The sequence below is a fragment of the Palaemon carinicauda genome, chromosome 22 (genome assembly GCF_036898095.1).
Source record: "Palaemon carinicauda isolate YSFRI2023 chromosome 22, ASM3689809v2, whole genome shotgun sequence".
Taxonomy (NCBI): domain Eukaryota; kingdom Metazoa; phylum Arthropoda; class Malacostraca; order Decapoda; family Palaemonidae; genus Palaemon; species Palaemon carinicauda.
Genome location: NC_090746.1, coordinates 75,823,367 through 75,836,975, shown reverse-complemented (window position 1 = coordinate 75,836,975; position 13,609 = coordinate 75,823,367). Strand labels below are relative to the sequence as shown.

Sequence of the window (13,609 nt, the reverse complement as noted above, 5' to 3'; positions counted from 1 at the left end):
GACTCCAATTCGATGAGTCTCTCTTAAAGAAATCAAATATTCATGTTCCCATCTTTTCCATAACTGATTACATAATTTGGAAATGTAAAGGAATCTCCTTTCTACATTTTGAGTTTTACTATACAATTGGTCTTCAGATACCTCCTCCCAATTAATAGTTTCCTTGGGAAAGGATCTTAATTTTCTACCCAAGATCAGGTAATTAGGAGTTAAAATCTCCTTCTCATCAAGGTCCCCCGATGTGTAGCTTAGTGGCCTGTCATTTATGATGGATTTCAATTCCCCCAAAATGCAGGATAATTCATCATAACTGAGAAGAGCTCGACTGATTACCTTCTTCATACAGGTTTTCAAAAGTTCGATCAATGTCTCCCAGATTGCACCAAACGAAGGTGCTCTTGCTGGAATAAATTTCCACTTACACTCTATTTTCTCCAGATGGTTTTGAAAAGGGGGGCTATCTGCATTGTTTTCATATATTCAGATGCTGTTACGAAAGTAGTGGCGTTGTCCCTCAACATTAGTGAAGTAGAGCCTATACGGCTGCTAAACTTACGGAAGGCCATGAGGAATGAGTCAGTGGACTGATTTCTGACTAGTTCCAGATGTATACCCCTAGTGATCGGGCATGTGAATAGTATGATATATACCTTCTCCGAATTTTGTTTTCCTTCCTTTATCCATAACGTCCCGGTGTAATCCACCCCCGTAACGCTAAAAGGTTGTTTCCGTTGTGCCCGGAATTCCGGTAATGGGGGTATTATATTAGTTCTAAATGGTTTTTCTTGAACTTTTTTACAGATCATACAATGATGTAACACGCCCTTGACCAATTGTCGCAGCTGTGGAATCCAGAACTCCTGTCTTACACTGGCTTCAGTAGCGTTCACCCCCATGTATGCTTTCATCACATGATGTCGTCTTATTAACAACTTACTTAGAACACAACCCTTTTTCAGTAAAGTAGGAAATTTGACTTCTTCAGGCATTGTCGCGTGTTCCAACCTGCCTCTATATCTCATTACATTATTATCCAAAAAAAATTCAATTGGCGAATTAATGTCAGTTTTGGGTTTGTTTCCTCCCTCTTCAGGGCTTTATATTCTTCTGGAAAGTACTCTCTCAGTACGAGAACAATTGTTTTGACCTATCCTTCTTGTAACTCTTCCAGAGTCAAACTACCAGTTTTTCATTTATTGGTTGATAATTTACAATTCTTTACAAATCGCATTATCCAAGCTTTGGTCTTAAATACCTTGTCAGCTCTGCTGAATCTTTCCCAATCCAGCAGGCGAGTAGCATCTATGTCCCTACAACACTGACCACAATGTCCTATTCACCCTGTATATTTGACATCCAACCCATGACCTATCAATTGGCAGAGTGTGATTTTTTAACCACGGAGGTCCCTCCCACCAAAAGGACGTTTTTTGCTAACACCTTAGCACTCTTTCCCCGTGTCGACCAATCACTGGGATTTTCAGATGACGGTATGTAAGACAGGACTGACCCTGGAATCAAAGAGTTAATCTCAATTACTCTGTTTCTCATAAACACAAGCAGAACATTACTGGACTCAATCCAGCTAAGGGCGATTTTACTGTCTGACTAGACATATAATTGTTTAAACTCCTTCTCATCAAAGGAGTCAATCATAAATTTTGTCATTCTTGCTCCTAGCAACAATGCCATTAGTTCCAATTTCGGAATTGTCAATTCCTTGATGGGCGCCACTCTGCCCTTCGCTAAAATTATATTAGAGCTTTCACCATTTGCTCTATAGGCCACACAACCATATGAAGTTTCGCTAGCATCGCAGAATATGTGTAAGGTATCACCAGTTCCTTTGATGAGAAGGAGTTTAAACAATTATATGTCTGGGCAGACAGTAAAGTCACCCTTAGCTGGATTGTGTCCAGTAATGTTCTGCCTGTGTTTATGAGAAACAGAGTAATTGAGATTAACTCTTTGATTCCAGGGTCAGTCCTGTCATAGATTAAGGGAGCCATAGATGCGTCACTACATTATGACAAGGTGTCACACCACGCATGCAGCGCCATCTATGTTCTATTGTGGTCATAACGGCCGGCTCAAGCAGCAGATGTGTTTGATCATAGATGTATTATTTTAAGAAGTTTGATTATCCGTGGAAACTGGTTTGATACGTGACAAATACAAAAATCTAATGGAATTCGAAGTGAATATTTTACAAAACCACAAAAAATGGAAATATGTATCAACACATTTTCCGCTAAAAACGACAGAAAAAAAAAACCTATTTATCAAAGTATAACATTGAATTCCACAAAACTAATGGAAAGCGTGAAGCATAGGTAAATATTGGTGGTTTTGAAGATCCTTGGAAAACACACAATCTATAAAATAACTTCCATCCCTGGTAGATGATATACTATTGAAAATTAAATCCCCGCAAAAATATGAAAAAAAAATTTTCAGTTTCCTAGTGTCTGTGGTTCCAGTCCAGACTTTCTTGGTATGAAGTGAATTATACCGGGACTTAATTAGCAGAGTGTGTCATATACTATTATCTAGTAATCTCCCTAAATTTACTAGCACTGGTGATATTAAACTTTTTTATTGTACCAGGTACAGTAATTAGGCTCAATAAAACCGTTAATGAAATAAAACGTCATTACATTGCTGTTGTACGCAACTTGTTTATCCACAAAATATATATTCAGCACTTGGTACATAAAAGAAAAATAATGTAATTTTTTTTCTATGGTTAAATCAAAAAAATTTAATTTTCGCAAAATTATCTAAAGTCCAAATACCCGCCATTAGATGTACTTACACGATACTTGATTTTCAAAAAACAAAGAAAAAGCAAGGTTGGTGGATTTGTTTTTTCATAAGGAATTTATTTCATGGTCATAACATTAGCTATCATAGCTATTTCATATAATAGACAATAGTTTGCACCTCTTGTTATTAAGATCATGTATTTATTCATCAATTGTTATTAAAAGTACATCACTTCGTTAACAATCAATGTTGGATTGACAACAAAATCATATGCTTTTCACCGAATATTATAGCAATAGCAAAAATCCCTTTTATTCCTGAAATGAACAAGGAACAATCGGCATTTATAACCAGGCATGCGTGTAATGTTGGAAAAGTACTGTAGACAAAATTTGATGAAATGATATGCAAATAGGGCACAAATGACCACACACCTATATTGCAATCACATGGCAGTCTGTTCCGATTTGTTCACAAAATCAGGGTATATTTGATATATTCAAGTTTTTTTTTTTTCTCCAATCACTACTCGATGCATTATATTCTCAAATCTGTAGAAGACACTCACTTTTATTTCTTCCAATCCACATTCAAACAGATTGATCTACAGACAAGAGACTTCTCATCATGCTCATATCTGTTAAAGTATTAAATAGTGATGGATCGATTATCGACTTTTTTGATCATCACTTGAAAAAACAAACCGATTCCGATAATCGATTTGAAAATCTAGGAATCGATTATCTAAAACAAACCAAAAAGTTGTGCAGGAAAAAAGAAAAAAAAAGTGTGCATAAAATTAATTGTGTTCAGAAAAAGCAATGAACAAGATTTTTGTGAAGTTAACATTGTCAAAAATAACATTGAAGGCATGGGAAAGGTAAAATAGCATGATGCCTATTATCAGATTAATGTTTTAGGCAGCTCACGTTTTTTTTTTTTTTTTAAATGAACAATGAACAATTGGCATTTATAACCAGACAAGTGTATAATGTTGGAAAAGTACTGTCAAAAATTTGATGAAATAACATGCAAATAAAACACAAACGACCACACACCTATATTGAAATGCATAATGCAGTTGGGTGGGGATGGGCCATAGCGAATAGAAAACACATTGAGAACTGGGATTGAAGCATAGATTGATTGAGGCAAGCAGTGATTGACAATCTGGCAAGGCAACACACCTGCTGAGAGAATCAATACACTCTATCTTAATAGGCGAAGCGGAAAACACCTTTATTATCGCCCACGGAAACGCCCCCAAAATCTCATTATTTAGTACTTACCTTTCAATATTGGATACATCTGTACGTTTTCCAGACTTTGGAAAGGTGAAAAAAGCTAATTCCGGGTTCTTGGCTCTCGAATTGCTGCAATTTATAGCAGCACAGTACTGCGAATGGCTGTTAACTCTCGGCATGGTTTGGTCATCAAGTCATCGCAACTAAAACCAGATGGCGCTGCTGTGTATGGTGTGACGAAAACGCCATTTGGAGAGGCAGAGATGACGCATCTATGGCTCCCTTAATCTATGATCCTGTCTTATGTACCGTCATCTGAAAATCTCAGTGATTGGTTGACACGGGGAAAGAGTGCTAAGGTGTTAGCAAAAAACTCCTTTTGGTGGGATGGACCTCCTTTGTTAAAAAATCAAACTCTGCCAATAATAATAGTATAGAGAAGTATGAAAAATATAAAGAGAAAATTGTGGAAGTAAAGCGCAAGGTACGTGAGGTAAAGAGGGCAGCTGACCTGAGGTGGGGTCAGGGATTGGGTCATTCATATGAAGAGAATAGGAAGAAGTTTTGGAAAGAAGTGAAGAGAGTAAGGAAGTCTGGCTCAAGAATTGAAGAGACAGTGAAAGATGGAAATGGAAAGTTGTTAAAAGGAGAGGAGGCAAGGAAAAGGTGGGCCGAATATTTTGAAAGTTTACTGAATGTTGAGGATAATAGGGAGGCAGATATAATTGCTGTTGCAGGTGTTGAGGTGCCAGTGATGGGAGATAAGAATGAGAGAGAGATAACAATAGATGAAGTGAGGAGAGTACTAGATGAAACGAGAGTAGGAAAAGCATCTGGTATGGATGGTGTGAGAGCTGAGATGTTGAAGGAGGGGGGTGCGACTGTACTTGAATGGTTGGTGAGATTGTTTAATATGTGTTTTGTGTTGTCATTGGTACCAGTAGATTGGGTTTGTGCATATATTGTACCACTATATAAGGGTAAGGGAGATGTGCATAAGTGTTGTAATTCAAGAGGTATAAGTTTGTTAAGCGTAGTTGGAAAAGTGTATGGTAGAGTAATGATTAATAGGATCAAGGATAAAGCAGAGAATGCAATCTTAGAAATACAGGGTGGTTTTAGAAGAGGTAGAGGTTGTATGAATCAGATTTTTACAGTTAGGCAGATATGCGAGAAATATTTAGCAAAAGGTAAGGAGGTGTATGTTGCGTTTATAGATCTGGAGAAAGCGTATCATAGAGTTGATAGAGAAGCGATGTGGAATGTGATGAAGTTATATGGAGTTTGTGGAAGGTTGTTGCAAGCAGTGAAAAGTTTCTACAAAGGTAGTAAAGCATGTGTTAGGATAAGAAATGAAGTGAGTGATTGGTTTCCGGTGAGAGTGGGGCTGGGACAGGGATGTGTAATGTCGCCGTGGTTGTTTAACTTGTATGTTGATGGAGTGGCGAGAGAGGTGAATGCTCGAGTGCTTGGACGAGGATTAAAACTGGTAGACGAGAATGACCATGAATGGGAGGTAAATCAGTTTTTGTTTGCGGATGATACTGTACTGGTTGCAGACACAGAAGAGAAGCTTGGATGATTAGTGACAGAATTTGGAAGATTGTGTGAGAAGGAAGTTGAGAGTTAATGTGGGTAAGAGTAAGGTTATGAGCTGTACGAGAATGGAAGGTGGTGCAAGGTTGAATGTCATGTTGAATGGAGATTTACTTGAGGAGGTGGATCAGTTTCAGTAATTGGGGTCTGTTGTTTCAGCAAATGGTGGAGTGGAAGCAGATGTACGTCAGAGAGTGAATGAAGTTTGTAAAGTGTTGGGGCAGTTAAGGGAGTAGTAAAAAATAGAGGGTTGGGCATGAATGTAAAGAGAGTTCTATATGAGAAAGTGATTGTACCAACTGTGATGTATGGATCGGAGTTTTGGGGAATGAAAGTGAAGGAGAGACAGAAATTGAATGTGTTTGAGATGAAGTGTCTAAGGAGTATGGCTGGTGTATCTCGAGTAGATAGGGTTAGGAACGAAGTGGTGAGAGTGAGAACGAGTGTAAGAAATTAGTTAGCAGCTAGAGTGGATATGAATGTGTTGAGGTGGTTTGGCCATGTTGAGAGAATGGAAAATGGCTGTCTGCTAAAGAAGGTGATGAATGCAAGAGTTGATGGGAGAAGTACGAGAGGAAGGCCAAGGTTTGGGTGGATGGATGGAGTGAAGGAAGCTCTGGGTGATAGGAGGATAGATGTGAGCGAGGCAATAAAGCATGTTAGAAATAGGAATGAATGGCGAGCGATTGTGACGTAGTTCCGGTAGGCCCTGCTGCTGCCTCCGATGCCTTAGATGACCGCGGAGGTAGCAGCAATAGGGGATTCAGCATTATGAAGCTTCATCTGTGGTGGATAATGTAGGAGGTTGGGCTGTGGCACCCTAGCAGTACCAGCTGAACTCGGTTGAGTCCCTGGTTAGGCTGAAGGAACGTAGAGAGTAGAGGTCCCCTTTTTGTTTTGTTTCATTGTTGATGTCGGCTACCCCCAAAAATTGGGGGAAGTGCCTTGGTATATGTATGTATGTATGTATCACCAGTTCCTAGGCTAGCACTCCTATGAAAAGATATTTCAAAACACTTCTCCAAGTCCTTGTGCGTATTTCACTCCATTTCTCTTGTAGCGGGTTGGTGAGTTGTTCGTCCCAATCCAGATGTTGCTTCCACAATTTCTGCAAAAATATCCTTGCTTTCATAGTAACAGGGAGAAGCAAACCCAATGGATCGTATATTTTGGCAACGGTACAGAGAATCTTTCTCTTTGTTTGACTCGATCTATTAATATGAGTTGGATTGATAGTTAAAACGTCTTTAATTATATCCCAATTCAATCTCAATACTTTATGAATTTGTTTTTGTTTGGCTTCAATTTGATAAGCAGCAGCAATAGTTTGTATAGACTCGCTATTGCTAACCCATTCCTTCAAATATAAGTGAGCCTGAGCAAATATTTTGTTGGCATCAAAGTATAAATTCATCAACTCAGATTCACTATTAGCCGTAAATTGCAAATTATCTACGTACAAACCTTTCTTCAATCTTTCCACTACATCCACTGTATTGGACCGGGGTAACCACGAGACCACAGTGGACAAGTGATGCTTCATGGTTGCATTTAGAAGAAAAGGTGAACTTGTAGCTCCAAATAATACTACTCTAAATCTGTATACTATTGATTTACCATTGGGATCTGTTGGATTTTCCAACCATAAAAAACGTGTATAATTGCGATCTTCTTCACTGAACTGAACCATTAAAAATGACTTCTCAATATCACTAATATAAGCAAAGGTGTTAGTTCTAAATTGCAGCAGGACTCTGATTAGATCAGCTGTTACGTGTGGTACAGTCCATAGACAATCATTCAGGCTTAATCCATTTTTACCTTGTTTTGATGAGCAATCAAACACTATTCTTATTGGAGTAGTGGCACTGTCTTTAAGCACTCCATGATGTGCCAAGTAATGACAATCCACATCAGATTTATAATAGATCCACTTCTCAATGAATCCTCTATCTTCTTGCTCTTACAAGATTTTCTGATAATGATCCAAGTAATCCACATCCTTCTGAAACTTGATGCTCTGCTGTCGAAATCTGCTCATGGCTAAACCAAAATTTGTCTTCAATCTGAATCTATTGGTTCTCCACGGCGACGCCACAACATACTGTTTATCAATTTCAGAAGAGGTTATAGTGTTCTCAAAGTCCTTTAAGACCCTCTGGTCTTGTTCTCGCAACTCATTGTAATCTATTCCCAGTCTGTTCAAACTCCACAATGCGTCCAGATCAGTCTTGGGATTTTCATTATGAGTAGCTTCAATTTCTTCAGTTTGTACAGCTAGCTTCAAAATTGTCACTTGAGTCTCCCTAGTGGGGGGAGCACTACATGTGCCTGAGACCACATAACCGAATATGGTCGGCAACAATATTAAGTTTCTAACCCTTTTGAACCCTGGATGCAAAATATTATAAACATTATCAACCCCTATCAACAATTCAATAGTTGATTGATTCTCAACAGGCAAATCAAAATCTTTATCAGCCAAGCTGATCTTAGTTTTACACAACGACTTTAAACTTCTCTTAACGTCACATTTCTTCGCATATTCTGGCAGCTCATCCACCACTATGCAGTCCATTATTATCAACTTACCTTTATGCGGTATGGCGACGCTTATCAACTCGTATTCATGAACAGGTTTACTAGCTAGATAACCTCTCAAGGCTATCTTTTCAACTCCTTTGGACTTATATTGCAGTCTCTCTATAGCCAATCTTTTAATGAATGTTCTCTCGTCACAAGTATCCAACAGCCCTCTAAGTCGTACCATTCGACCTTTCTTCCCTTTCAGGGGAATTGTTGCTGTTGGTAATATGGATTGCTTATCTGATTTATTTGGTTTGTCCTGCTCATTTACTGATAGCGTTCCCACTTGTACACCACTTTGTTTATTCTTGCTTTGCTTTTTTGTTTGTCTCTATCACACAAGATGCGATGATGTCTCATCTTACAACCATTATTGCAACTTGCTTTGTCACACTCCAAACTAAAATGCTTCTTAGAAGCGCACACAAAACATAACTGCAAAGCTCTGATGCGATTCAACCTTTCATCTCTGGTTGCGTAAGTTTTGCACTGTGTCAACCAATGTTCTTTATCACAAAGAGCACATCTTGTGGATTGCTGATGACTGGACTTATTCACATTTCCCTTGGTTTTCTGTCTAACAGCTTGAGATTGATTTACCGTGAATGTAGATATTGCCGACAGAGTTTTAGTTTTATTCCCATCAGTTGAAACAAAAAATCTTAGATTGCAAATCTCCTCTTCTAGGTATTTCTTAAAGGTGTCTAATACCAACTAATTGTCTCCACACCTACGCTTCACAGTCTCACTCACGCTTTGAGGCAATTTGGTATAGAGCAAAACAACATTAAGCTCATTTAATTCCAGCCTTTCACTTTCAAGCGATCTTATTGAGCATTCAAAATTAGCTCTGAAAGTTTGCAATGATTCGGAATTGACAGAAGGAGACTCCATTTCTAGCAATCTTCTCACCAGAACATGCTTAATTTCATCTCTCTTTCCATAAGTAGATAGGAGAAGAGCTACGGCTTGTGGATAATTAACGGCCTCCAATTTAAATCCTGATATTAATTTCGAAGCTTCTCCTGTGAGCAAACTTAGTAAATATGAAAACTTCTGAATTGGTTCCAAGTCTTTCCGCTGGTGTACTGACACGTCGTATAGTTCCAAGAAGGAATTCCATTCTCATATATCTCCAGAGTAATGCGGAAGATCCAGTTTGGGCAATCTAATACTGGCTGTAGGTAGTGGCGGTGGTTGCGTTAGCGGATTTAGTACCTTCAAATTGTTAGTAATAGAGCTATTGAGTTTGCTGATATATGTACAGATGTCTCTTGCATATTCAGCTTGATTTATCATTTCATCAGACATTTCTTCTTCTTTAACTAATTCCAAAATTTGTCCATCCAAAGAAAGAACTTTTTTCAAATTATCTAAAATAAAATCCCTAAGGGAAGTTATAGCATCAATATCAGTTGAATCGATCACTTCGGTCATCTTCCCAATAAAAGGTGTGATAACGGATTTATAACCGCCACGTCTACGCTTCAACGACTCCATTGTGACAAGACCAAACTCAGACAATACAAATACAATATATTCAAATTTTCAATAAATAATAAATATGCATCCAACTATAATAACTGGGTTCAAAAGTTAATATTAGCAAATTTTCACAAAGGTGACTCATCACCCAATAATTTCCTCCCAAATTAAGCAATGAAAAGGAGAAATTTTCTTATATGTGCGTAGTGGAATGTGCAGGCCCTGTCCCATACTTAACCCAGCCCTAAATCTGAAGGGGAAAGACGTGGTAACCACGATCCTACTCATCTTCTACCACCCTTTGCTTTTCACATATTTGTTTGACTCAAAGCAAATACGTTGAGCCAACGCCTTGTAACTTTTATGATGGAAATGAATCCCATCTCTGGCTAAATAACCTTCTGATAATAAAGTAGGGATCACCTAACTCTTGTATCTCGCTTTAATTTTTTGTTTAAACAGTTATACAACTATTCACAAGACAATATTCCTTGGTAACAATGCTTATTACAATTAAATAAAAATAAAACATTTATTTATACACAAACCTGCATATTTCCACGTAACGCAATGTAATATAAAGGAACATTTTTCATATACAACATGAACATAGATATTCAATAACAATTAATTTTCCATGTCGTTATTGTAAGTAACGACAAGAACTAAAGGAATATTTTTTCTAGACAGAAGTGAATATTGAAAAAGACAAAGTTATCGCAGAGAAGTTATGAAATGTTTGGATATAATAGTATCAATATTTGCATTAAAATATTATATGGCCTAAAAATTTAAAAAACATATACTCGTTTAAATGTTCTCGCATGAATATCTTTAAGACATGTTGGACAGCAATATGTAAAATATAGAAATCAACTTTTGATGGTATTTGTGGACTATGAAAATGCCTCTGATACTGTGTACCGGCTAATTTTGTGGAGAGTCATGTGTTATTATGGAGTTCCTCTTAAAAATGTAAATTTTACTAACTCTGTCTATGAGCAGAGCAAGTGCAAAGTTAATGTTATTGGAGTCCTATCAAAATAATTTCCAGTGAACAGCAGGGCACTCCCAGGGCATATGTTGTTTATCCTCTCCATGGCTTTTGTAATGCATAGAAGAGTTGGGGATAGTGGAGAAGGAATGGACTGGATTGGTAACAGGAAATTACCTGACCAAGAGCATCTTGATGATGCTGTCCTTATAAGCAGAACACCACAGGACTTGCAAAGCTTGCTTGCCAGAATGCATGAAATATCACATGAGGTTGGGCTCAAGTTAAAAAGAAGAAAAACAGATGATGAGAACGAAATATGCGATTGAAGATGAAATATCATTAGAAGGAGAAAGTATTAATGAGGTAGAATCGTATAAATATTTAGGAACTATGATCTCTAATAAAGGGTCTTTAGAATTGAAGTTTAACGAGAGATTGAAAAAAAGCAAATCAATGACCAGATCAAGTAGAATCTGGAAATAAAATCGCCTGAAATTACATATGAAAATTATTATATGGCAAGCAGTTGTGGTATATCAATGAAACAATATCCAACATATTTTGTAAATATGAGAGCCAAGTCTTCAGAAGAATATTGGGAGTTAAATGGCAGGACAGGATTAGAAATTAATCTATAAGAGAGATCACTAGAGTGACATAATTATGTGGATGAGATCATGATGAGGGGTAGATGAAGATGGTTTGGGAATGCTCTTAGTACTCCCCAAGAGAGATTAGCTCGCCAAACTTTTAAATGGGCTCCACAAGGAACTAGAAGAGGTGGAAGTCACAGCCTTACAAGGCTGAGAACTATTGAGAGTGAAGTAGATGATGAATGGTGAAGTATGTATTTATAAGCTTAATAGAGAGACGACTGGCAAAAACTGAGACCCTATGCGTCAAGAGGAGTAGGGGATGATGATGGTGATGAATATCTTTACAACTATCTTCCGAATATCAAGACACAAAACAATGTAGAATAGGAGATCCTGACTTAGTTATACAACTTCAAAGAGCTACTTGGTTGATCCAGTAATTGAAGGAGATTCTCTCTCTTTTAGTGGAATGGAAAAAGGTTATGAGTGTGAGGGAAATTAGCATTCGAGAAAGATTTGGGATTGAGTAAGGCGGGACAAAAATATTTATTAAATTCAACTTCAAGGAGCTACTTGGTTGATACAGTAATTGAAGGAGATTCTCTCTCCTTTAGTGGAATGGAAAAAGGTTATGAGTGTGAGGGAAATTAGCATTCGAGAAAGATTTGGGATTGAGTAAGGCAGGACAAAATTATTTATTCAATTCAGTAGAGGTGAATTTCCCTGGTATGGGAATACACCCACTGGCTCCTGCTTTGAAGTCGACGCCATTAAAGCATTTGGATATAGATATTTTTTTTGCACATATCCTAATGCATCAACAGACGGAGCTGCATTTATATAAGAACCACACATGTAACATATATATATATATATATATATATATATATATATATATATATATATATATATTATATATATATATATATATATATATATATATCTTACACATATCGTATATATATTTTATATATATATATATATATATATATATATATATATATATATATATATATATATATATATATATATATATATATATATATATATATATATATATATATATATATATATATATATATATATATAAAACAGACGGTACTAACCCGCTGCTAAACAAAGGTCTCAGACATGTCCTTACACTTGCCTTTTGTTTATGGTCATTCTATGCCAGTCCACACCCGGAAATTTTCTTAGTTCGGCAATCCATCGTCTCATTTGCCTTCCCCTACTTCTTTGTAATCTCTAGGACCATCTGATTAAATTTATTTGTTTTTAGAGAAAGGGGCCATTTACATCTCATAATCTCATTTTGTTTACCAAAAGCTCTCCATCCTATGCTAAACTTTCTTTTAAGTTCAGCTCTTCATCCCATGTTTTAATTTCGATCTCGTGTCCTGGGAAAACACACTGTTTGTCATGAGTTCGTACAATATTTGCATTCAAAATCTCTAGAGGTTCGTTCATATTCCTTATTTGTTGCCTTTCTGCATTTTCATTGAACATTAACTTAATTTTACTCATATTCATTTTCAGCCCAACATATTTGCTGTCTCTGTTTAATTCTTCTATCATCTTTCGTAATTCTTCCCATGATTCACTAATCATAACTAATTATTCTGCAAATCTCACATTGTTAAGGTATTTCCCATTAATATCAATTCTTACATTTTCCCAATCTATTTATTTTAAACTTCTATACATGCTCTGAATAATTTAGGAGACATGGTGTCTCCCTGTCTAACTCCTTTTTCAATCAGAATTTTCTCACTATATGTAATTTTAGGAATGCTGTACTTCCTATATAGATATCTTCAAGTATTCCAACATAAGATTCATCTATTCCTTTCATTACAGCTGAGATTTTGACATAATCAAAAGCTCTGTCATAGTTTAGAAATGCTATACATAGTGGTTAGTCATTAGCTGTTTAACTATATGGATATTGTCAGTTATTATATATCCACTTCTAAAACCTGCCTGCTCTCTTGGTTGATAGTCTAACTGCCTTTCTATTCGGCCTAATATGATACTTTTCAAAACTATAGGTATAGAGCATTTTTGCAGACATTAGGCGTAGAGTTCAGAGACTTTTACTACCATAAAACCTTAATCTATTATCAAATCAAATGTTAGGCCATCTCCCGCTGTTCTTTTCATGCCTTTTAATGCTCTCTTTACTCCTACTGTTACGTTTGGTACCGGCCCAAGGGTTTCCTTATTTCTACTGGCAGTTATTTCTCATATCGCTATTGTATAGCATTATATAGAGGCACTATAATTTCTATCACTCCATCTCTATTGTTGATGATATTTCCATATTCATCCTTTAAAGCAGA

At 36.7% G+C, this 13,609-nt stretch overlaps 1 protein-coding gene across 1 annotated transcript; it reads right to left on the bottom strand.

The window, feature by feature from the left end:
- Positions 1–425: 425 nt before the first annotated feature.
- On the bottom strand, positions 426–989 carry LOC137615938 (uncharacterized). Its single transcript, XM_068345623.1, has one exon. It carries the CDS (start codon positions 987–989, stop codon positions 426–428), a length of 564 nt encoding a protein of 187 aa, XP_068201724.1.
- Between the last annotated feature and the right edge of the window lie 12,620 nt (positions 990–13,609).